Below are 23,080 nucleotides of genomic sequence, written 5' to 3' on the forward strand. Positions count from 1 at the left end.
TGTTTTTGAGAAAACTCGAATTTTTAATTTTTCTTTTATTAAGAAAAATTTAAAACTTACGGTTTTTTTTAATACTTTTTTCATTATAGAATGACGTAAAAACATTTAATATAACGATGTGAACTAATTTTTATTCGAAAATATATTTTTATCACAATAATTTTCATTGATTTTTCCGAGTTTCGAAGTGCCTAAATGTGATAGAAAGATAAAAACTACATATTTTTGTTTGATTAATAATTTTCTATAACTTTTCTATATAACTTTTTAATTTATCATATAGGCGGTGTTATGGAAAATCTTCAATATTTTGAAGTTTTCCATAGTATTCTCAACTTTTTTACATAAAGTTGGATCAATGGATCTTTGCGTGCACGTCATAATCTGATGTCACCTAACGTCATACGAATCAATCAGTCGTCAAACTACCACCAGTGCCAGCGGCATTTTATTTCATACTTAAAAGAAATAATATAATTTCTTTTCCAAAATATTTGTAAAGTTTTTGGACGTTTTTAAATTAGAATAAATAATTGTTTATGGAAAAAGGTCATAAAAAGGGGAAAATACAGAACAATAGTATGCCTATACAGTATAATTCAATAGGATAGTTGTTACAAGAGGACAATAATTGGTGATCGAAATATTGAGTTGTTAACTAATATATTGAAATCAAGTTCTATACAGTATTAGATATCTAACTTTACAAGATTTTACCCAAATTACTATTATAGAAAGTAGGTTAAAACAAAAAGTCTAAATATTTTGTTAAATAATACCTCCAACAGATAATAAATTTAATGAAAATGAAAAATAATTTATTAATTTTACAAGTAACTTGGATCAGTACAATTATTTGTTTAAAAATAGCATGGATAGTATTTAAATTAAAAAATTTGAAAAATGTACGTAGTCCACTTTAGTTCTCCCCACTCTCACTATCTTCTGAACTTTCCTCATCACTGACATTGATAAACATTTGGGGTACTTCTTCAATAATGACTTCCCTATCATACCAGTCTTCGATTAATTTTTCAGTGTGAACCACCTTAGCATGCCATATTTCTGGTGTACATTTCTCTAATGCTTTTCTCCACATATCTAGCACATTTTCATCTTTATGTCCATTTTCACCAATGTGGGCATTGTAAAAATATTTTGAATCTGCCCATATCATTTCAATTGCATTAAACTGGCAATGGTAAGGTGGTAATCTTAATACTTCATGACCATTTTCTTGTAATAATTTATCTATTTTATATTGTTTTGTTTTTTTGTGAATTTTTGCTATGCTTAATAGTTCAGGTTTAAACATTTTTTTATCATAAGGTATATTACTTTTCTCCAACCACTCAACAATTTCATATTTCTTCCATGAGGATGATGGCTGTCTCTCTAACTCAACAGAATGGTATGGAGCATTATCCATTACAATAAGGGAAGGTTCTTCTAAATTTGGGATGAGCTGGTTTTCTACCCACTTTGTAAACATTTCTGCATTCATTTCCCCATGATAATCCATTTTCTTAGATTTTGAAGCAAAAATTAAACCAGCATTTTTAACAAACCCTCCACAGTGTCCGGCATGCAATACAATGAAACGTTTGCCATCAAAACCACCTGGCTTACGAACACTCTTAACACTATCATCCTGCCATGATCTCATTTTACTGCCTTTGGAAAAGATCCACGTTTCATCTAAAAATACGAGTTGACGAGGAAATTGCGAATTTTTGTTTTCCATGTATTTTCTGAAAAAGGCTGCTCTCATAGAAGCTATATTGGATGTCTCCATTAATGCTCGTCTGTTATCATCCTTTTTGTATTTAAATCCCAAACTAAAAAGGAGTGTTCGAAGACTTCCATAACTTATGTCAACAATTTCTCTGCGACGCAACTCCTCGTTTAGTTTATTAATTGTAACTTGTTTCTCTGAAAATATAAATTTAGTAAAATAGTTCAGTAAAATAATATTGGTACTTACTTTGTGCATACAAGTCATACAGAATATTGCGAACCTCCATCTTCAAACCTTCATTCAAGTCTTGAGTTTTACATTTTTTTCGAGGTCTGTTCTTTCCCGGTGTTGAGGGTAGCTCATTTCGATCTTTAGACATTTTAATGCTTGAAACCGTTCTTAGACTGATCTTCAAGGCATCAGCAACTCTCTGTAAATTTATTAGTTAGGCACTTGTATTTTTATAAATCAAAATATATATTTACCTCTTGAACAGCATTCAGGGAAATTAGTGGCCCCTTATTCTCTTTTTCAGACGTAAAATAAGAGATAAGATTTCCAACAAGGATACGTGCTTGAGAATTTAAACGTTTTCCTGGCATTTCAATGTTAATGTTAAATTATATTAACGAATCACGAAAAATAAATTTTGGAAAGAACTGTTGTTAAATCACAAAAAGTTTTCACAAAAGCTAGTCGCAATAAACGATGTCCAAAGAAAATAAAGATACAAAACAACTTTCCCTAACTTTTTGACAAAATGACAAAATCATAAACATAAACACCGAATGACAAAAATGTCATGCATGGATGCTGCCAGGGTTTTACAGATGTACGCACGTCTCCACAAAATGTACTAAATTGTAGTACAAGTTACTTTTTTTAGGAAATTATAAAGGAAAAGCTGTCTTTTTTTTTAATAGGATGTAGTTCTTGGATCCCTTATAAAATAAAAACAAGAAATTATAATGCAAATGAAGTTAGTATGAAGTGAACACCAGTGTACCTTTATTAAAAAAATATACTAAATTTAGTACATTTCTTTTAAAACGAGAACCCGAAAATAAATAATCGATTTATTTTTGCGTTCGCCGGCATTGACTTTAAATGTTTAGAAAAGAAACTTGAGTGATCCTTGGCTAGGGGTTTTCCTTGTCTTACACATTCATTGATTTTTCCGAGTTTCGAAGTGCCTAAATGTGATAGAAAGATAAAAACTACATATTTTTGTTTGATTAATAATTTTCTATAACTTTTCTATATAACTTTTTAATTTATCATATAGGCGGTGTTATGGAAAATCTTCAATATTTTGAAGTTTTCCATAGTATTCTCAACTTTTTTACATACTTTCGGTTTGGTTTTAGTTGGTTTGGTTGTAGTGGGTTTAGTAGGTTTGTTTGTTTTTTTAAGGGTTTGGTTTGGTTTAGTTGTCGTTTTTATGCTATATTGACAATTTTTTTTAATTTTCGGTAATTATTGACCATAGTGATATTAAGTTGATAAGAATAGATATTATTTATTGATCTGTGTCAAAGGTCGGGAAGAAGATCATTGCATGGTTGTGAAACAACGCATTTTCGCGGATTTTCATTTCAATATCGGTGCTAAAAAATAAGTCAAATAAGTTAACATAAAATAATATTAATTTTTTATATATCTCATTTCGTTACTTCTAAACCGTATTCAAAAAATGGCAACAGCGCATTTCTGCGGAATTTCATTTTAGTATTAGTAGTTAAAAAGACGTCTAAAATATGAAATAACATTAATTTTTCATCATTCGTTTCTTTTAAACCGCATTCAAAAAATGGTGACACATTTTCGCGGCAAATTTTTTTCAGTAATATATTCCCTGAGGTACCTAACTATAATTTTTTTTTCTTTTTTAACAGAGTTCGATTAAATGAAACTTGACTTTTTGTTTTAAATTCCCTTTTAAGCACAAACCTGTAAACTTCAACTTAAAGAAAAGAAAGTATAAATTAATCGAAGAGGTACTTACCCGCTGTAACTGCCCGTTTTACTCTCGAACCTCACATAAAGCGAGTTTCCAGTCGAGACGAAATCGTGCTTTTCCATCGCCTTGGAAAAAGTGTCGCAAAACGTTTTGATAATTCTCGAATCGTCCGGCCAGGAAGCGTCGTACAGTGTCAAGGATTCGCCGCAGTCGCCGTCTGTCGGTTGAATCGGGGACTCTATCCTGTTTATTCTAAAGCTGTAAAGAAAAGAAAAATATAGTATTATTTCCTTGATTTTTACTTTGCTTGGGAATTACAATATACCATATGACTGACGTCGATTATACAAAGTGACGTCGCAGTAACCTTCAAAAAGACGGACGGGGTGCAAACGCACCCCAGACGTAATTTTTTGTGATATTTTCTGACTTATTAATAATAAGCATAAACTTCCATAAACATACTTCTAATTCAGTATATACAGGGTGGTCCGAACAGTATTCCGGAAACTTCGGCAGCATATTCTGCAGATAAAAAGAAGTAAAAAAAATCGTATAAATGTATGTCCCAAAATGCTTAGTTTCGGAGATACTGGGTGTTAAAGTTTCATTTTTATTTAAACTTTTTTCCAAATAATTTCTGAGGTAACATTTGATTTTGATGTCATTATGACTCTTATTTGTAGGGGGCGCCACTTACATGTGTTTGAACTGTTTAGAACAGTAATCATTTTTTGTCCGTACCTGTATAAAACCACTGAATGAAAAAATATAAATTTCTGTGATTTTTTAAGTAAAAATTATGTCTTGGTAAAAATCGCTACGAGCAACCGTTCTGAAGATATTTAGAATTAAAATAGTCAATACATGTCATTATTGACTAAAAATAAACATGTTGAGTAGATAGTTATTTGACTGAAATGATAAATTTAGAAACTTTTTATTTTTCTTCGAAAAAATGATGATAAAACAGTTTCTGTTGAACGTTTGGTACAATAACATTTCAAATTCATGATATCAGTCTAATAACTATTTAGTCGACATGTTTAATTTATGTCAATGATGACAGGTATTGGTAATTTTGATTCTAAATATCGCGAAAACCATTAAGCTTGATTTTCGTGCGTCATTTATCCTTTGATACGATGGTCCGACGTCGCTCTTATTGGTCATAACGTTTTCGCCGGCACTTTTCATCCGTAAATTTTTTACTCCAGTTCGTTAACGGAGAAAGATCGTACGATAACGGACGTTTTGACACTTTTTTGACAAATTTAATCTAACCTTATTATAAATATAATAGTACAAGAGCAAGCACCGACCGTCGGGAAAACGAGAATTTTAAGAAAGCTTGTTCTTTAATATATCTTTTGCTATCCTTTTCTGTGCTCTCCTTACCAAAGTGCGGGCCGCCTGGTTGTCGCGTCGGTAGACTAATGTGTATCACATCTGTACAAGGTGTCCCATTTTAGTGTGTTTTATGGGATTTCTCGTTTATGAATAGAGATACAATGATGCGATTTTCACATTACTTTGCTATTTTTTATGAAAATAAATATGCTACACATAGGTTCGTCCTAGCATCCTTAGTTCCTGAAATGCAGGGCGAATTTGTGATGCGCAGTAGTGAACATATGTTGAATACAGATATGATGCGCAGTAGTGAAAGCAACGTCTACCGGCAGCTAGACGGTCCGCACTCTGTTCAGGAGAGCATAGCAAAAGATATATTAAAGAACCTGCTTTCTTAAAATTATCTTTCGAAAACATTGCTAGCTCTTAGTCTATAAGTAAAACAGCAAAATCGTTATGGAAATGAAAACATAAAATGGCACCAATTACAAGCAAATTGTATGTCCGATAAACGGAGACATGAAAATGCAATAAATTTATAAACTGCGTAATTTTCTAACCAATCGAAGTCTTTAAATTCAACCAATAAAATAAATATCGTATCATCGTATCGTCCGACAACGGATGCATGAAAATCAAGCTTTACTCGTAGCGATTCTTACTAAGAGATTTTTTACGTAAAAAATGTGGTAAATTTTTATTTTTTTACTAGGTAGTTTTATACAGGTACAGACGAAAAGTTATTACTCTTCAATCCAGTTAAAAATATGTAGGTGGCGCCCTCTACAAATAGGTATTGTAGGTCATATTGACATAAAAATCAAATTTCTCATGTCAAAAAACTCCTAGACACCAATTTTCATCCAAATATTGACAGTGAAAAAGAAATATAATAATATCATCATTAAATGTACCGTATGATCGAAAAAAACAGCGTCCAGTTGGCTTGGAAATAATGACCGATGACATTTCCTATAAAATTTTACATATAAAATGACAGCGATCTTAATTTCATAGCCGCCGTTTTTTTGACGTCGTTTTTATTCGAACATACGGTATTTATTTCGAGAATAATCTATTTAATAACATTTTGCCGAACTTTTCAGCCATAACTAAGCGTCTCGAACGATCAAAGACGCACGAGACAAACCTCAAAGGAACCGTTCCAGTATGTCTTGGCTGAAACGGATATTAATTAATTAACTAATTAATTTTAATAAGTCTAGTCGTTAACGTTATGTAAAGGAACTGAAATAATTTATTACATTATCTCCGTATTTCGGAATTTTAACATACTTTTGTAATAAAAAAAAATAGCTTTATAGTATGTTAACATTCAATCTTTAAATCAGTATTTGGCGTAATAATACAGTCTGGGGTGGGTCAAAAAGTCGACTATTTTTTCACTTTATACTCTGAAAAAAAAGATTGGTAGACACCTCAAAAACATTCTCTCCGAGTATGAGTTCTTAATTTTAAAAGAAATGTCCTCAGCTTTTCAGTTTTCTATTTTTTCCTTATATCTCGTCTCATATATTTGTAGGAATTTGAATTCTCTACAAAAAATATCTCTTACAATTTTTTGTAAACTTCTCTGTTCGATAGTTATTAAAGGTTGTAGTTTGATTATTTTGAGGCAGATTTCTTTCTTCTTATGAATTTTATAACTCGTTAACAAAAAATCATTATGATACGCGCCACAGAATTTAACTGCTCTACAAAGATGGTTTCTAACGATTTATCGATTAAATTAACCGTTTAAAAGAAAGAAAAGATTTTTTTCTTCTTCTAGATCAATACTTTTTATATTAAATTTGTCACAAAAACGTTATTTACTCGAAATTTAATGAATCATTGACTTAAGTTAGAAGAAAATGCAATAATGATTTGTTTCAATGTACCCAATATGCTTAGGACTAAAAAAATAGGAAACAAGTTTAAAACATGTCTTTGTTCATAAAAACTCAAATTTGAATTTTTTTTTTCCGAAACTCATAAAATAAATTGGAATTGTTTGAATTATTACTCAAAAATTGTTAAAATTATTGTGCATTGAAGTTTGACGATGAATATCTTTTAGTTTTTGGTTTGGTTTGGCTGGTCTAGAGAGAGAGAGAGAGAGAGACCAACATAGCCTTGTTATTTTGGAAGAAAAGGGCTACCGTGTTGTCTTCATATGTTTGCCATAATTCTTTAGATCTTGCACGGAGAAAACAAGGTTGGTTTTATGAGGGTTGGGAGTTTTTGCAGCCAAGTAGTCAGCTCTGTCATTGCAAGAAATTCCTATGTGGCTCGAAAGGCAAAGGAAAGTGACGCTGTAATGGTGGATATTGGCTTTCTGTAGGAGCATTTTGATTGCTATAACTAGTGGATGGTTGGAGTGGAAAGAGGAGATACTTGAAACGGAACTCAATGAATCGGTAGCCACAACCCATCTCTTATACCTGGAGGTCAATATATGTTGAATGGCCTTAAATATTGTAAAAATCTTTGCTGAGAATATTCCCGTTATGGGACTTTGGTTGATAAAGCACTGTGAGAAACACATTGCTTTATCAAACGTATGAAAAGCCGCTCCAGTGTACCTATCAGTTTTCGAGCCATCGGTGTAAACCAGTCCATGACTCCTATACTTTGAGTTGATGAGATTTTTTGAATTGTGAGAGTGATCTTTGTGTGTGATCTTTTATAGTGAGATGTGACCATCCCTTTGAGTGATAGGTCAAGCGAGAGTGGGTGCAGACTCCATGGGGGAAACATACGGGAGAATGGCGCAATATTGAAAGGAGGAGGCAAATCGATTGTCAGTCTTTCCTTTATATCTACATAACGTTGGTATGATGCTGATTGATACTGTTTGCATCTATGTTTGATTTGGGGGTAAATAATTTTGAAGAATTTTTTGTGATTAGGGTGTTCCGGATTAACATGTATACCAAACGCATATGCTAATAGGTGTCGTTCTCTAATATAGTTTAGTGTGAGTTGTTCTGATTCGCACATTAAGCTTGGTATGGGACTCATGTGAAAAGCGCCCAGTGATTTCCTGATTCCCATGTTATGTATCGCGTTCAGCTTATTTAAATAAGATCGCGGTGCAGACGCGTAAACTTGGAACCCGTAATTGATTTTGAATAAGACACAAGCATTATACCCTCTCAAAAGAGAAACATGGTCTGACCCCTCGGTGATGCCAGATAGAATTTTAATAATGTTAACATTAGTTTGGCATTTAGGGATTAAGTTGCTGATATGGGTTTTGAAATTGAGAAGTGTGTCAAAGGTAATGCCAAGAAATCGTTGTTCGTGCTGGGAGTTTATCGATCAGAGCCAATACATAGGTTAACGGTTAGAATATCTTTTAAACGGTTAATTTAATCGATTAATCATTAGAAACCATCTTTGTAGAGCAGTTAAATTCTTACAAACCCATGAGTTGCATGTATCATAATAATTTTTTGGTAAAGAGTTATAAAATTCATAAGAAAGAAGAAATCTGCCTTAAAATAATACAATTTCAAAGTTTAATAACTTTACTTCTTAAACCCACCCCATAGCAAATATTCGTAAAAATATAATATATTCTCTTTAAAAAGATTTCATATTCTTATAGTAAGTCTTATTTTTAGTCAATGCATAAATATTAAAAAAAGAATAATCACGCACATAAAACACCCAAACCGTTAAAAACAATTTTTACCTCATAACGAAGTTTATATCAGATTTGCGTAAAAAATAAAAGTGTATCATATACTTTTATGTTATGTAAAGTAACACTTTCAAGCAAGCAGCCGTTAAAAAAATATGAATATTTACCCTTTGCACCCGAAGCAGCTTAAAGTTAACATTCGCCCAAAGCTTAACTTCTATTTACGTTGGGGCCACCATGATTTTTACATAATTTTTGCATTTCGACGAAACACGTATTTTAAGCTTCTATTTTAAACTGAGGGGAAACAACAATATTATCTTCTGACGTTACAAGGGATGAATTTAAATTACTTTTTTGTTCCTTTGTAGATATCAAAAAACCATAATTTTTAACGATCGACGGTATAACTCCAGAGGTAATAATCCAAAAGTATATCATTGTACATTGTATGGGATGGAGGAATTACCGCGAGTTTATAGATCTATTGTATTTCCATTTCTCTTCCTATCATATAGTTTCAGGGCTTTGACAAAAGCCACTATCTGAGACGGTTTTACAGAGGTTAGTCCTCACCTAACCTAACCTAACCATCTTCGAAATCAGTCGTACCAAGGTTTATGGTCACGAGTGGTTGTCGTCTCGGTGCAGTGATGAGATGTTCTGGTGTTTCTACATTTTCCCAACAGAATCTGCATTTGCTGTTGCTTCTTAGCTTCAATCTACTTAGATGTTTGATCCTGTCAAAAACCTCGTGACAATCCGAAGATTGTTCTTACTCAAATCCAAGAAAATATTTCATTTTTCTCGGTCGTAAATTCTGAGAAATTTCTTCAAATGTCTTAGATCGTTTGAAGATTCCCATTCCAGGGTACAGGAGTCTTCCAGGTTCTTGAGTTCCGCTTTATGTTTGTTTTCACTTGAAAAGCAGAACAATGTGGTATCAAATTATTCTTAAAAAAATGCTTTTTCCAAATATGGCAATGAGCCGCCTCCGTTCCATTCAAAATAAAATTGAGATATGATTAAAAATACGATTTGGGCATCTTTTAACCGGCCAGGATAAGACACTAAAACATTGGATGATCAAATCTATTTTTCCAAGGCTCCTTGATTAAAAATTAGTGTTTTAATCCCGCCATGGCACTCTAGATAGAAATTTAAAATACAATTTGTTTTTGAGCGAATAGTCATTCGATTCAGAAAGTTATTTCTCTCGAATAAAGTAAAAAAATACTGAGGGTGCCATTTAAAAATCAAAAGTTGTAGTCATTTCCGGTGAAACAGGAAGTGACCGAATACAATTGAATACGCCAATCAATCCTAATTTATGTCATATACTAACATACCAAATCTCTTTTTTTTTATCTGAATAAATAAAAAAGTTATAGGGGTGATCCACTTTTGACACACACCCGGTATACATTAATTAACTAATTTCTATTTTTACTGTGTTTAAATTGACAATACAAAATACAGTACCTTGGAAAATATAGTCGTACTATTTCCCCTTCTTCGCCTTGCATCAAGTAAGTGCAAATGGTATGTGGTGGATACCAATGAGCAACGGATAAAAATATGCCTTCGGTGTCACCGGAAGCTCGCAGACTCTCTGAAGACAGGAGCCAGTCGCACGTGCCGTTTTTGCTGCCTGCGGTGTCCACGTGGCCTGGCCAATTACCGACGTTGAAGTGGAAACCAGTGTTTAGAAGAGGACCTGAAATTTATAAAGAGACACTTACTCTGTGGTTTTAATATTTAACATATTATAATATTGAGAACAACGATATATTACCATTTCTAGTTACTAGAAATACTAATAAATGCCCGGAATTTGATGTTTATAGAAAAAATACCAATACACACAAACACAGGGTGGCGTACCTCATTCGCCTCGGTTGATTATACGAAAACGGAAAGATGGAGAAACAATTTTTTTATGGGTATATGTATTTTTTGGATACTAGAGCATAAAATATAGCATTGATTATAAGGGTTTAATATGTTTAAATGTTTTAGTTTTTGAGATATTTAAAAATATTTTAATAAGCATGCTGTAATAAAAAAGTTTGTACCAAAAACACCCGGTACATTACTTTAGTAGAGTTAATTCTTGTGCTGACTTTGAAGCCAGAGAAATAAACTTTATAAAAAAAGTATTGCTTCCTGAAATGTATACAGGGGTATCAAAAATTGCTGGTCTATTTTAAATATTTATTTTACCTAAAAACTTCGTTATTTCATATATAACAGTATGCATTTTTTTAAAATAAGTCGAAGCAGATTTGAACGCTCTTGTAAGTTATATTAGAGTTTCCTATACCTATCTGGCTCAGATTTTGAATAAAAAGCGATTTTTCAATAAAATGGCAGTCAAGATGGCTGGTGTCGCCATGGCAATTTCCTAGTGACAGTTAGTAGTATTTTGACTCGCTTGATTAGCTTTGTCACGCATGCTCGGTACCAACTTAGCGTCTATATAAACGTTCAATTTGTAGATTACTTTAGTTGTAATCGTCTGCCGATGATGCTAACATAGTCGACCTAAACGACGTCTAGTAAAAAAAGTAAAGTGTTTTTGTGTATTGTGGTGATTATAGTATAATGGTTGTTCACCACATACGACACGGAGTATTGTAGCTAAGCGATTAGATTTTTACAAATTGTAAGTTTTGGGTACGTTAAAGGACCTTTAGAGCTAAATTTGTATACAAAAAGAAACCTATTTAAATTTTTATAGAAGACTATACCATTAATTAAATATACCACCATTATTCCCGCCCAAATATTAATTAATTACATACTTAATTGTGTTAGTTAATAAATTATTCCAAATAAATGTGGAATATAATAATAAGTTATGAAAATAAACGTCTCTGTTATAAATAAGCATTCGTCAAAAAATGAAATAATATTTTTAAGGTGTTACTTTTTACCACACTGTCTAATACACATACAAAATTCAGTTATTTAGTATTTGGAGCAATTATTATTAATCAACGCAAACAGTCAATTGATGTAGTTTGAATACTGGAATCATATTAATTGGTCCTCTTTAACATATATTTAAACAGTTTCTTTTATTTTTTTCATGAAATAAACAAACTATATCGACAATATTAGTATCTGTACTCTTTAAAAATTTGTTACATCTTTAAAAACAATCTAAAATGTAAATATTCCATGGGTATATTGATAAATGAGGTCTAAATTATAAGAGAATGCATTTTCTACAAAAATTTGAAGAGATACTAGGTAAAAAATGGTATAATACAATTTGATAGACACTTAAATTGTGCATCTGATTCTCTGAAAATATACAGGGTGTTCCATTTAAATTAAACAAGTTGTTGCTGTTTAAAACAAGTAATTATTTAAAATAATTTTTTAGACACATTGTATAAGGTAGTATATTTTTATTATTGCAATGCAAAATTTAGTAAATAGAAATTCTTCAGTACAATATTTCGTTTTGAAAACTTAAACACGCCTTGAGAAGTGACGCATTAAAATTATTACTGTATTTTGACACAAACCTAAATATTTAAAAAACGGTAAGGTTTAAGTAGTATGATAAACCTTAATAAAATTTACCTTTATTTTAATCGTAGAAACTAAAAATGTAATAATATACAGGATGTTCCATTTAAAAAATACAACTTTGATATTTTTTATTTATTTGAGACACTCTGTATCTTGTAAACATATTTTTAAATTGTAGCTCTAATAGTCGTAGTAAATATATTGCCTGGAATTTGATATCTATAGGAAAAATACGACCACACGCAGATATATTCCTAATGAATCACATCATGGTGTTGAACATAAAATGGCTAGTTTAAATTTCTTAGTTCATAGATTACTTAGTTTCCCACTTTCCAACGAAAGATATGAAATAGAAAGAGATTACATTAGGAATGTAGCTGAGTGTAATAGATATTCTCCTTCACTAGTTGATAAATTAATTAGAAAACGTAGGTATAGGTTAATGATTTCTGAAAATTCGACTTTTCAAGTGGAGAAAGATACGTCTAAATATTTTTCGATACCGTTTGATAGAGAGTTAACCCGTGGTCTAAAAGGAATTTTTAAGAATGTCAATTATAAACTTGTGTATAGTGCTAATAATAAATTACAACAATTATTAGGTAATCCAAAGGATAAAACACCTCCACTGGAAAGGTCGGGTATTTATGAAATTTCTTATAAAGATTGTAATCAGAAATCTGTTAGGCAAACTGGAAGATTAATATTAACTAGATTTAAAGAACATTTAGCTCAGATAAGATATGATAGACCGGATAAATCTTGCGTTGCCGAATATATTGTTGATAAAGAACATTGTATAGATCTTAATAATTTAAAATTAATTAAACAAGTCTCAAATTACAGGCAATTAGATGCATATGAAAGCATCAGAATTAATAAATGTAAAGATAGTATGAACAGAGACAACGGTCCAATTCCTTCAAGTTCTTTGTTCCTACTCTCTAGTGGCGGAAATCTAACTGTTACGCTCAGTTGGCTCTGACTCGGTTGGCTAGTTTTTGCCACGCCCACTCGGTGCCCACTGGGCGAGTATATAAACGCTCAACTTGTAGATTGTACTTTAGTTTATAATCATCTGCTGATGATGCTAACATGGTTAGCGAAACGCGCGTCCAGTGTAAAAGAAAAAGTGTTTTGGTGTATTGTGGTGATTTATTGTTTTTATTTTGCTGTTTAACACCAAAGGTTCCAACCCTCAACAGTAATCTAATAGTCCTTCAACGAACCAAAAACTTAAAATTTGTAAAAATCTAATCGTTTAGCCACAATACTCCGTGTCGTATGTGGTGAACAACCCTGTATTTAATGTAAACTTTTTTACAAGCATTGTATAATAAAACTCGTTAAATATAAGATACGAAGAAATAGGTACAATATTTACCGGCCGGTGATGAGACAAACTCGACGAAAAGGTCCTGCGATGTCCCGATAATGGAATATGGAAATTTGCCCATGCCACAAAAGATTCCAATGACGGGACTGAACTCGTTCTTGCCGTCGTAAATTTTGATGTAGTCGTAGGGGCAGTTTTCTTGACCTGAAAAATACAATGCCGAATCGATACTCCACAGATAAAATGCACGTCATACATTCTTAAATTACGAGGTCTTGTTTATGTGCGTCATCACTATCTTTAACAACAAACTCTGATACCAATACCATCGAAAAGATACTAAATAAAAATGGCAGGCTTCTGTGCTAAATAAAAATATAACCGTAAAACACAGATGATGAAAATGGGAGTTTATTCAATGTCGTGTCTTTTACGGTTCTAAAAATACAATGCAAAATCGGTATTTGAAAGAAAATGTGCGTCACACATTCTTAAATTATGAGACCATGTTTTCGTGCATTACTAACTTTAATCTAGTCTGAGACCTAGATTATCGAATATATTTTCAATAAAAATTGAATATTTTGGTGTTAACTAAAATTACATTGATTATTATACAGAGTGATAAAAAATAGAGTATCTAACTTCGGTGGGTGATTCTACAGGTAAAAATAAATGTAATGTAAATAATATGCCCTAAATTCTTATTAATCCCAATTATTGAAGAAATTACAACCCTCGAAAGGTTAAATAATAGTTACTTTTTATACACGATAAAATGGTATTTTATCGCCGACCAAAAAGATTAATTCACGAGCGATGATGATCGCAAGTGAATTAATTTCGGGAGACGATAATGCAATTTTATCGTCGTGTATAAAACAATATATTTTTCCATAGCGAGTTACGTTTTAAAAAATATTCAGAAACTATTATTTCAAGGAATTTTTTACGAGTAGAAAAAATATTGTGTTGGATTAACGTTGGTTTCTGTGTAATTTGACAAATATATAAAGCTGTCTCTTTAGTTGTCAGTTTTGAGTCAATATTTTAGTATTGAAAATACTTCTGGCCGCGTTTATATGGGACCCGTCTTTGAAAAAACGACATGCTAGACGCGACACGGTACGGTCTGAGTTCAATAACCTGCCTAATCAACTTGTCAACACGTAAGTCGATAGTTTTTTTTAGCCGGCGCTGATCATCGAATAGAGCAAGGACGCTCGAGGGCCAAAATGAGGTTTTATCAGTGGGCCAACTATTTTATGGATTGGTTTGGTTTGGTTTGCATTAATAAAAATATAGGCCTAATCTAAATTTAATCTAAACTGACCCCATTTTTGCATATTTCGGGCTCCTACGTGTGTAGGAGCCCGTCATAGTGTCGTGACCATAGGCTTAAAATAAAATATAGACTGAGCATCTCATTCATAAATAGGTGGAACATGCGGTCAGACAATGTCTTGTTATTGTTGTGTTATTGTTTTAGGTTATAACGAGTGCGACACGAGCGATAGATAGGTTGTCTCTGTCGTAACGGTCGTTCCCTGACGACTCTGCCGAGAAACACAACACTCATTGTCTTTCGTTTCTCAAGTACACATGAACTCTCCGTATCATAGCCGGGTAATTTTTTTATTTTAATGAAGCTATATTTAAATTAAAAATATATCGTATTTAAACTTTTTCATATTTTATTAAGATTTAAGACAGGTTTTTTAAATAAAAGTTTAGAAAAAACGTCTTAGAGTCCAAAAAGGATAAAAATAATAAAATACACGTTATAGAAGAAATTTTATAATCGAAATTACGTAATTTTTGAAATTAATAATAAATTATTAATTTTAGTCAAACATTTACAACCCCTAATATTAATCAAAACAGGACCTATTCCACAGATATAATAGAGTCAGCGACAGGGAGAGAAAAAAAATGATTGTTGTAATTTTTTTTCTGGTTAAGTAATGTCTTATGTAAATTAGAGAAAACAAATCTGTTCCATTAAAGCAAGGAAGGTGATAAGAAGTGGATAAAATGAAAATACATTTATTTAACTCGGTACTGTCTTTATTATACCGGGTGCGTCCCAAAAGTGGCTCATCCCCATAATTTTTTTTATATTTTCTAATAAAAAAACAAGATTTTGTATGTTAGTATATGACATAAATTAGGATTGATTGACGCATTCAATTGTTTTTGGTCACTTCCTGTTTCACCGGAAATGACTATAACTTTTAATTTTTAAACGGCACCCTCGGTATATTTCTACTTTATTCGATAGAAAATGACACTCTGAATAGAATGACATATCATATGTCAACTTTTGACATTTTCGCCTATGGTATAATTGTAATTGTAACACGCGGTTCATAACGACAATTTGACTCGAAATACCAAGTGTGTGGTATCAATATATTCATAAAAAAATGCTTTTTTCAAATATGCTAGTCACCCTTGTTCCATTTGAAAAAATTGACATATGTATGATTAAAAATACGATTTGTACATCTTTTAACCGGCCTAGACAAGACACGAAACCCATTAGACGATCAAAACTATTTTTCCAAGGCTCCTTGATTAAAACTTAGTGTTTTTAACAACACCATGGCACCCTGGATTGAAATTTAAAATAGGATTTTTATTTAAGCGACAATGTCAAAAGTTGACATATGATATGTCATTCTATTCAGAGTATCATTTTTTATCGAATAAAGTAGCAATATACCGAGGGTGCCTTTAAAAATCAAAAGATGTAATAATTTCGGTGAAACAGGAAGAGACCAAAAACAATTGAATACGTCAATAAATCCTAATTTATGTCCTATACCTACTAACATACAAATCTGTTTTTTTTTATCTCAAAAAATAAAAAAGTTATATGGGTGAGCCACTTTTGAGACGACCCGGTATATTAAAAAATATTGTTTCATAATGTAATATCATTTTAAAATTCTTGTATGTTTACTGTTAAAATACTTGTATGTTGTTAATTATTAAGAGGGTTATAATTATGATTTTGTTACAATGTAAAAAAGTAAATAATGTAATGTAAGAGAAAAAATTCAGATTTTAAATTTTACTAAAATATTATCTAAATAAGCGCATTTCTACAACAACGCCACTGACTCCCAATGGGTAAATTGAGAGTTGCCTACCGGTCAAAAGTCGTTTCAAGACTTAAATGGATTATTTAAGTCAAATTTCTTGCAAATTTGGCACTGGTGAACCATGTTTTATAGTTCTTGAACAGAAAAAGCCAATAAAATAAACACTTAAGGACTACAAGCTAAGAAAATGCGTTAATACAGTCGGGGAGATAGCGGCAACAAAGCTTTACCGCACACGTGCGACGCGTACTACAAGGTAATAAATGAATGAATAGGCTCCCTCGCCTCTAATCGGCGTTGTCGTATTGTAAAAAACTTATCCTTTTTAAACACTATCCGACTTATAATTTAGTAGTATAAGGACTATTTAATACATCTATGGAATATTAAAACCTACTTTATTAAACTGTAATATTAATATCTCAATATATGTGTATAACAAGAAAAAAAATATTGATAATATTAAAGACGTGACAACATAGGCTGGATGAGGAAGGCTCGGTCGACTGTACCCAGAAGTAAACATGTGTACAAAAAATATTGTTTGTCCGCGTTGAGATGTAAATAGTGTAGTCTATATTTTATTTTAAGTCTATGGTCGTGACCGTAATCGTAACCATTCACGAATCCGCACACGTTCATCTCCATCATTAATATTTTCTTGACTAAATTCTTCACTTTTACAAAAAGTCATCACGATAAAAATCAAATATCAAAATTATTTAACGTTGCGAACGGTTCACTTGGTCAATATACGTATCTGGAATATATTTGTAAATCGCGATTAGCGATACGTTTACGTTAGACTGCCGGAGTGCTGAAGTCACGAATGTCAAATTGCTTTCCAAACAAGGTTTAGTTCTTTTATATTTCTATTGGACTCTTCCAAATGACGTCACAAGTTAATATAAAATGTAAAAAAAACAGGTGATTACCGTCAACCGCCGACTTGTGTCTGGTATTTTCAATACGCCTATGATGGTTGCGCATGTTGCAATATCTGTGACTTTTTTAATGTCTCTTTCATGTCGATTGGAAATGGCTCAAAACGAAATAAGTAAATTACCAACAGATATTCAGGGTGAGGCGACAAACGCCATATCCAAACTACTTCCATTTAAATCCCAAATAACTTATGAAAAGGAATACAAAAATTTTCAAAAATGGAAGCAATTAAAAAACGTGCGAGAAAGAAATAAAGTTTTTAACCTATCCTCTCTGTTAACGTATCATTTAATCTACCCTTGCGGATAAAGTACTATTTTATCTACTATTTTTGATAGATATAAGGCAATTTTAACAGTTGCTATAAAAAAAATAAATTGATATTTGAAAGAACAAAAGTGTCCATTCAGTAATAATTTTATTTTAATATGACTTTTATTATTTAATTCCTTCATTACTGGATTTTTTTTTAATTAAAAACCGAATATCAAACTAAGATTGCAAGCGAGATAGAATTTTTCTTTAACGAATTCTAAAATAGTTCTTTTCGTTCTCGACAAAACATCAGCAAGATGAGGCTCCTTTATTATGCATAAACTATGTTGCAAGTTAGATTCCATAACGCTAGAACAACGTATAAAACACGCGGCAACATAACTTCATAATAAGGCCAACTATACCGCACGCCCGTATTTAATGTTATGTAAACTTTCTAAATAAGTCAATGTTTTCATTGTTTGGAAAATAATGTGTTTTGCTAGCCGGCTTGCATAGGTTTTTGGTTCTATTGTTTCTATTTTGCAAAATAGTAACGGCTCTATTAACCCTCAACTGGCGTGGTGGGGTCCAGCGGACCCCAACCACTTTTTAAACCTCTGTAAAATGTTTACGTTTACCCCAGTGCACTTATGACATTCGCCATGTTGAAATTGCAAAAATGTTTAGAAAGCTGCGACCATTGAAAATAGTTAGCCTTAGTAACCCTTATTAACATATTAAAAGTCCCCATTTGTCCGATGTGTGCGTCATCAAAAAAAATCGGCCGCCATCTTGAATTTTGGTACTTTTTGGGAAAAAATGTAAATAACTCGAAAACGATTTGTTACAGCGAAAAACTTCAAGAGGTAAAAATTAAAGAGAATAAAAAACTCTATTAGAATCAATAAAAAATAGTTTATTATCCTAACGCAATGACGTACAAAAAAAATTTGAAAATCCAGCAAATTTTAAAAGGAATCACCGAAATGCAAATTACTAATTTTTTAAGCTTATTAACAAATAACATGGATATTTAGCATCAATTCAACTGAAATACAATCCTTGTGGCATTTTTCAAGAAATATTTTTCATTGGTGGGTTAGTAATATTTTAAAATTAACAAAAATTGTAAAAGCTATCTTTTACTAAATACATAAGTACTAATAATGTGCGAAAGCAGCCTCCACCTTGTTCCGGTCGGGGCTATTTGCACCAACCAAGGTCTTTTTGTTACCATTTTGTAAACAACTTGTTTTTAAAAATACAGTGACAGTTTAAAAAATTAGGCTACATGTTGGTAGAAAAAAATAAAATATAATGTAAACTGGCGACTTTCAAAACGTTGCAAAAAGATCCTCATCTACGACAAATTACATTCGTTTTTTTTAGATCCTGCAGCACAAAAATCTGAGCTAGTCGAAGCTGGAAATACATTCATATTTTCATTATATGGTCGACATAGGTTAGCAAAAGATTTAGATCAGTTGAGGTATTTTAAATATAAAGCCCTTACATCTCGTCAGGTATTTATAGTAAAAATTTTGAACGCAGCTGAAAATCATTATTATAGGACCTATTTATAAATGCAGTATTGGCTAAATAACGCAGAAGAGGCAACAGTATGTGGATGGAGTAAAAAACGGATACCTTAGTTCCAAAAACAATGTCAAACGCAGTGGCACCAGAATTTGTATTGAAAATGATTTACTAATTAATTGCAAATCTGGATGTAATAAACTATGTACCACTGCGATCAAAAAAAAAGTAGTACAAGAATTAGTAGTCCCAGATGGAACTCCTGGTCTATAAGGATATTTGAATTATATTGAATTTTTTTTTTGATTTAGCCAACACTGTTTTTTTGTTTATTCCTAATGCATCTGCAATGTCCCTTATGGGAACCCCATCTCTTAATCGCGTAAATATAATCGATTTTTGCTCTGAAGTTAAAGGCATTTTTTAAAAATTACGTGACACTGACACAAGAATATAGACCAGCAGATTAAATCATATTTTGTTGTAATATTTTGTTAATCACAATGGTACATGTTTAAAATCCAATATGCCATGTTCGTGCTTGTATGGTAACTGTAATGGTATTTCTTGCGAGAACAAACAAATATCGGTCGATGAAGAACAAATGGAATAAAATTGTAAATTTCATTTTTTTTTATAAAGATGACAGTTTGAAAAGTTAGGTTACAAGTTGATAACACATTTTTATTAAAATGGTCATAATATGAATTATTGTTATTCGATTTGTAGGGGTATGAATGTATTTATCATAATAAAAAAGTGTTAAGATCTTAAGTTAAGATCGTAGATGATATTTATGTCAAAAAGACATTCGTTTACTACATTTTATTTTTTTCTTCCAACCTGTAGACTAATTTTTCAAACTGTCACTGTATTATTAAAAGCAAGTTGTTTACAAAATGGTAACAAAAAGACCTTGGTTTAAGTGCAAATAGCCCCGACCGGAACAAGATGGAGGCTGCTTTTGCACATTATTACATGTATTTAGTAAAGGATAGCTTTGACAATTTTTGTTAATTTTGAAATATTATTAAACCACCAATAAATATTTCTTGAAAATGTCACAAGGACTGTATTTTAGTTGAATTGATGCTAAATATCCATGTTATTTGTTAATAAGCTTAAAAGAATAGTAATTTGCATTTCGGTGATTCCTTTTAAAAATTGCTCGATTTTCAAAAAAATTTTGTACGTCACTGCTTTAGGATAATAAACTATTCTTTACTGATTCTGATAGAGTTTTTTATTCTCTTTAATTTTTACCTCTTGAAGTTTTTTGCTATAACGCACCGTTTTCGAGTTATTTACATTTTTTCCCAAAAAGTACCAAAATTCAAGATGGCGGCCGATTTTTTTTGATGACGCACACATCGGATAAATAAGGACTTTTAGTATGTTAATAAGGGTTACTAAGGCTAACTATTTTCAATGGTCGCAGCTTTCTAAACATTTTTGCAAATTCAAAATTATTTGCACTGGCCTAGTTTAAGAAATAGGCCTCACCGCGCCATTTACCTTTGAGTTAGAGTACCAATATGCAACTATTAAAGGCGCACTTGATTTTATTAAGTATTGTTCCTACCAGCTGAGGCTAAAGTTTCATTGGGGTCTGTGTGGTGACCGCCACGCCAAGAGTGTTTGATTATTAGGATGGTGCGTAGTCTAAAAAGTGTGCCTCACTGGGACGCTAATTTTAGCTTAGCCTTAATTGAGTGGTTTGATGAACTTAAAGAGGCTTAAGTAAGATGAAGATCATCGAGACATCGATTTTTCTCCGAAGAGTAACCATAACTCCGATTCTGAATCTCTTATTTATAGATGAGAGAAAATTGAATAATCAATATCAGAAAAGAAAGAGATGTGGTACATGTCAACCATATGTCAACAAAGAAATGACAAAGAAACAAAAATCTCATGAATCAAATGTGTACAACAGGGGCGGGAAAGTGAAATAGCAAAAACGGTTCCACCGTTTCCATGGAAATTTGAAATAAAATAGTTCCAGCCTCAGGCGCTAGGTGGTAGTGCAATTCATTTTTAGGTTAAGAAGTTGTTACTCGTTATTGCCATATGGCGTTAAATCAGAATTTTTTTGTAGTTTCCATAGTTTCCAACGGCCATTGTCATACTATTGTCAAATTCTCAAAAAATATTGTCGTTGTCATAGCGCCAATCATAATATTATCAAATGATTATCCAAAGAATATACCTAGCTAAAAAAAGAATGGACTCTGCCATAATGAAAAATGGTCCTACAGAAGTGGCGCCATCTATTGAGTAGGGCTTGTTTTAAATGGATCGAAGCGCGGGCTTTTTAAATGAGCGTATTTATTGCATTTTACTGTAAAATAATTAAATTTGATTATTAAATCTTATTTTTTACACAAATTCAACAATACTAATAACAAGTATCATTGTGATGTGTAAAAAATAAGCTTTAACAGTATAATTTATACAATTATTAAATAAAAGTAAAGCCAAACATGTGAAATATTATTTAATATTTAAAGTTTTTATTTATAAGTCAAATATTTAAACATCGTTTATTATAATAAAACAAGACCAACGTAATACGCTCAAAGTTTTGTAAATGGAGTAAATATAAATAGGTACTTAAATGATGGCAAAAATAAAAGACTTACATTACATTTTTAGGGCCACAAACAGAAGGGATTGTCTAATAAAAACACATATAACAAATTATAGTTTGAAAAACGTTTTGATAATCCTTTTTGATGATTGGCGCTATGACAACGACCATATTTTTTGAGAATTTGACAATAGTATGACAATGGCCGTTGGAAACTATGGAAACTACAAAAAAAATTCTGACTTAACGCCATCTGGCAATAACGAGTAGCAACTTCTTAACCTAAAATTAATTGCACTACCACCTAGCGCCTGAGGCTGGAACTATTTTATTTGAAATTTCCATGGAAACGGTGGAACCGCTTTTGCTATTTCACTTTCCCGCCCCTGTGATTATCAGAACGTTTTTCAAACTATAATTTGTTACAATTTGTTATATGTGTTTTAATTAGACAATTCCTTTTGTTTGTGGCCCTAAAAATATAATGTAAGTCTTTTATTTTTCCCATAATTTAAGTACCTATTTATATTTACTCCATTTACAAAACTTTGAACGTATTACGTTGGTGTTGTTTTATTATAATAAACGATGTTTAAATATTTGCCTCATAAATAAAAACCTTAAATAGTAAATAATATTTCACATGTTTGGCTTTAATTTTATTTAATAATTGTATAAATTATACTGTTAAATTTTATTTTTTACACATCACAGCGATACTTGTTAGTAGTATTGTTGAATTTGTGTAAAAAATAAGATTTAATAATCAAATTTAATTATTTTAGAGTAAAATTCAATAAATATGCTCATTTAAAAAGCCCGCACTTCAATCCAATTAAAACAAGCCCTACTCAATAGATGGCGCCACTTGTGTAGGATATAGGACCATTTTTCATTATGGCAGAGTCCATTCTTTTTCTAGCTAGGTATATTCTTTGGTGTACAATCCATGTGCGGTAAATGCAGATCCTATATTAGCATGAACTGTATTTGAAAAAGTTATGTACAATCAAGGTTTGCAGTTTTGTTGAAAATAATTTATGTTTTTACTTTAGCTACGCA

General features: G+C 31.6%; 2 protein-coding genes across 2 annotated transcripts in view; both read right to left on the bottom strand.

Moving 5' to 3' along the window:
- Positions 1-342: 342 nt before the first annotated feature.
- Positions 343-2,896, bottom strand: LOC115883447. The gene is made up of 3 exons (XM_030901813.1): positions 2,224-2,896; positions 1,985-2,168; positions 343-1,932 (listed from the first exon to the last, which is right to left on the bottom strand). The coding sequence occupies exons 1-3, from the start codon at positions 2,338-2,340 to the stop codon at positions 920-922; spliced, it is 1,314 nt and encodes a 437-aa protein (XP_030757673.1). The 5' UTR covers positions 2,341-2,896; the 3' UTR covers positions 343-919.
- An 843-nt stretch (positions 2,897-3,739) lies between these two features.
- Positions 3,740-23,080, bottom strand: part of LOC115883448 (tolloid-like protein 1) — a 129,421-nt gene continuing 110,080 nt past the window's right edge. Inside the window, exons 7-9 of the mRNA XM_030901814.1 lie at positions 13,631-13,786; positions 10,183-10,417; positions 3,740-3,956 (exon numbers count right to left, since the gene is read on the bottom strand). Coding sequence (XP_030757674.1) covers positions 3,740-3,956; positions 10,183-10,417; positions 13,631-13,786 — 608 coding nt within the window. The remainder of the gene's footprint in view (positions 3,957-10,182; positions 10,418-13,630; positions 13,787-23,080) is intronic.

Source organism: Sitophilus oryzae, unplaced genomic scaffold (assembly GCF_002938485.1).
Source record: "Sitophilus oryzae breed Bouriz unplaced genomic scaffold, Soryzae_2.0 scaffold_1902_pilon_pilon, whole genome shotgun sequence".
Lineage (NCBI taxonomy): Eukaryota > Metazoa > Arthropoda > Insecta > Coleoptera > Curculionidae > Sitophilus > Sitophilus oryzae.

Excerpts from the sequence above, each read along its gene's own strand:
- LOC115883447 (XM_030901813.1), bottom strand. The coding sequence starts at position 2,340 with ATGCCAGGAAAACGTTTAAATTCTCAAGCACGTATCCTTGTTGGAAAT. Across the intron at positions 2,169-2,223 it reads CCCTGAATGCTGTTCAAGAG|AGAGTTGCTGATGCCTTGAA; the intron begins GTAAATATATAT and ends ATAAATTTACAG. Across the intron at positions 1,933-1,984 it reads GTATGACTTGTATGCACAAA|AGAAACAAGTTACAATTAAT; the intron begins GTAAGTACCAAT and ends TTATATTTTCAG.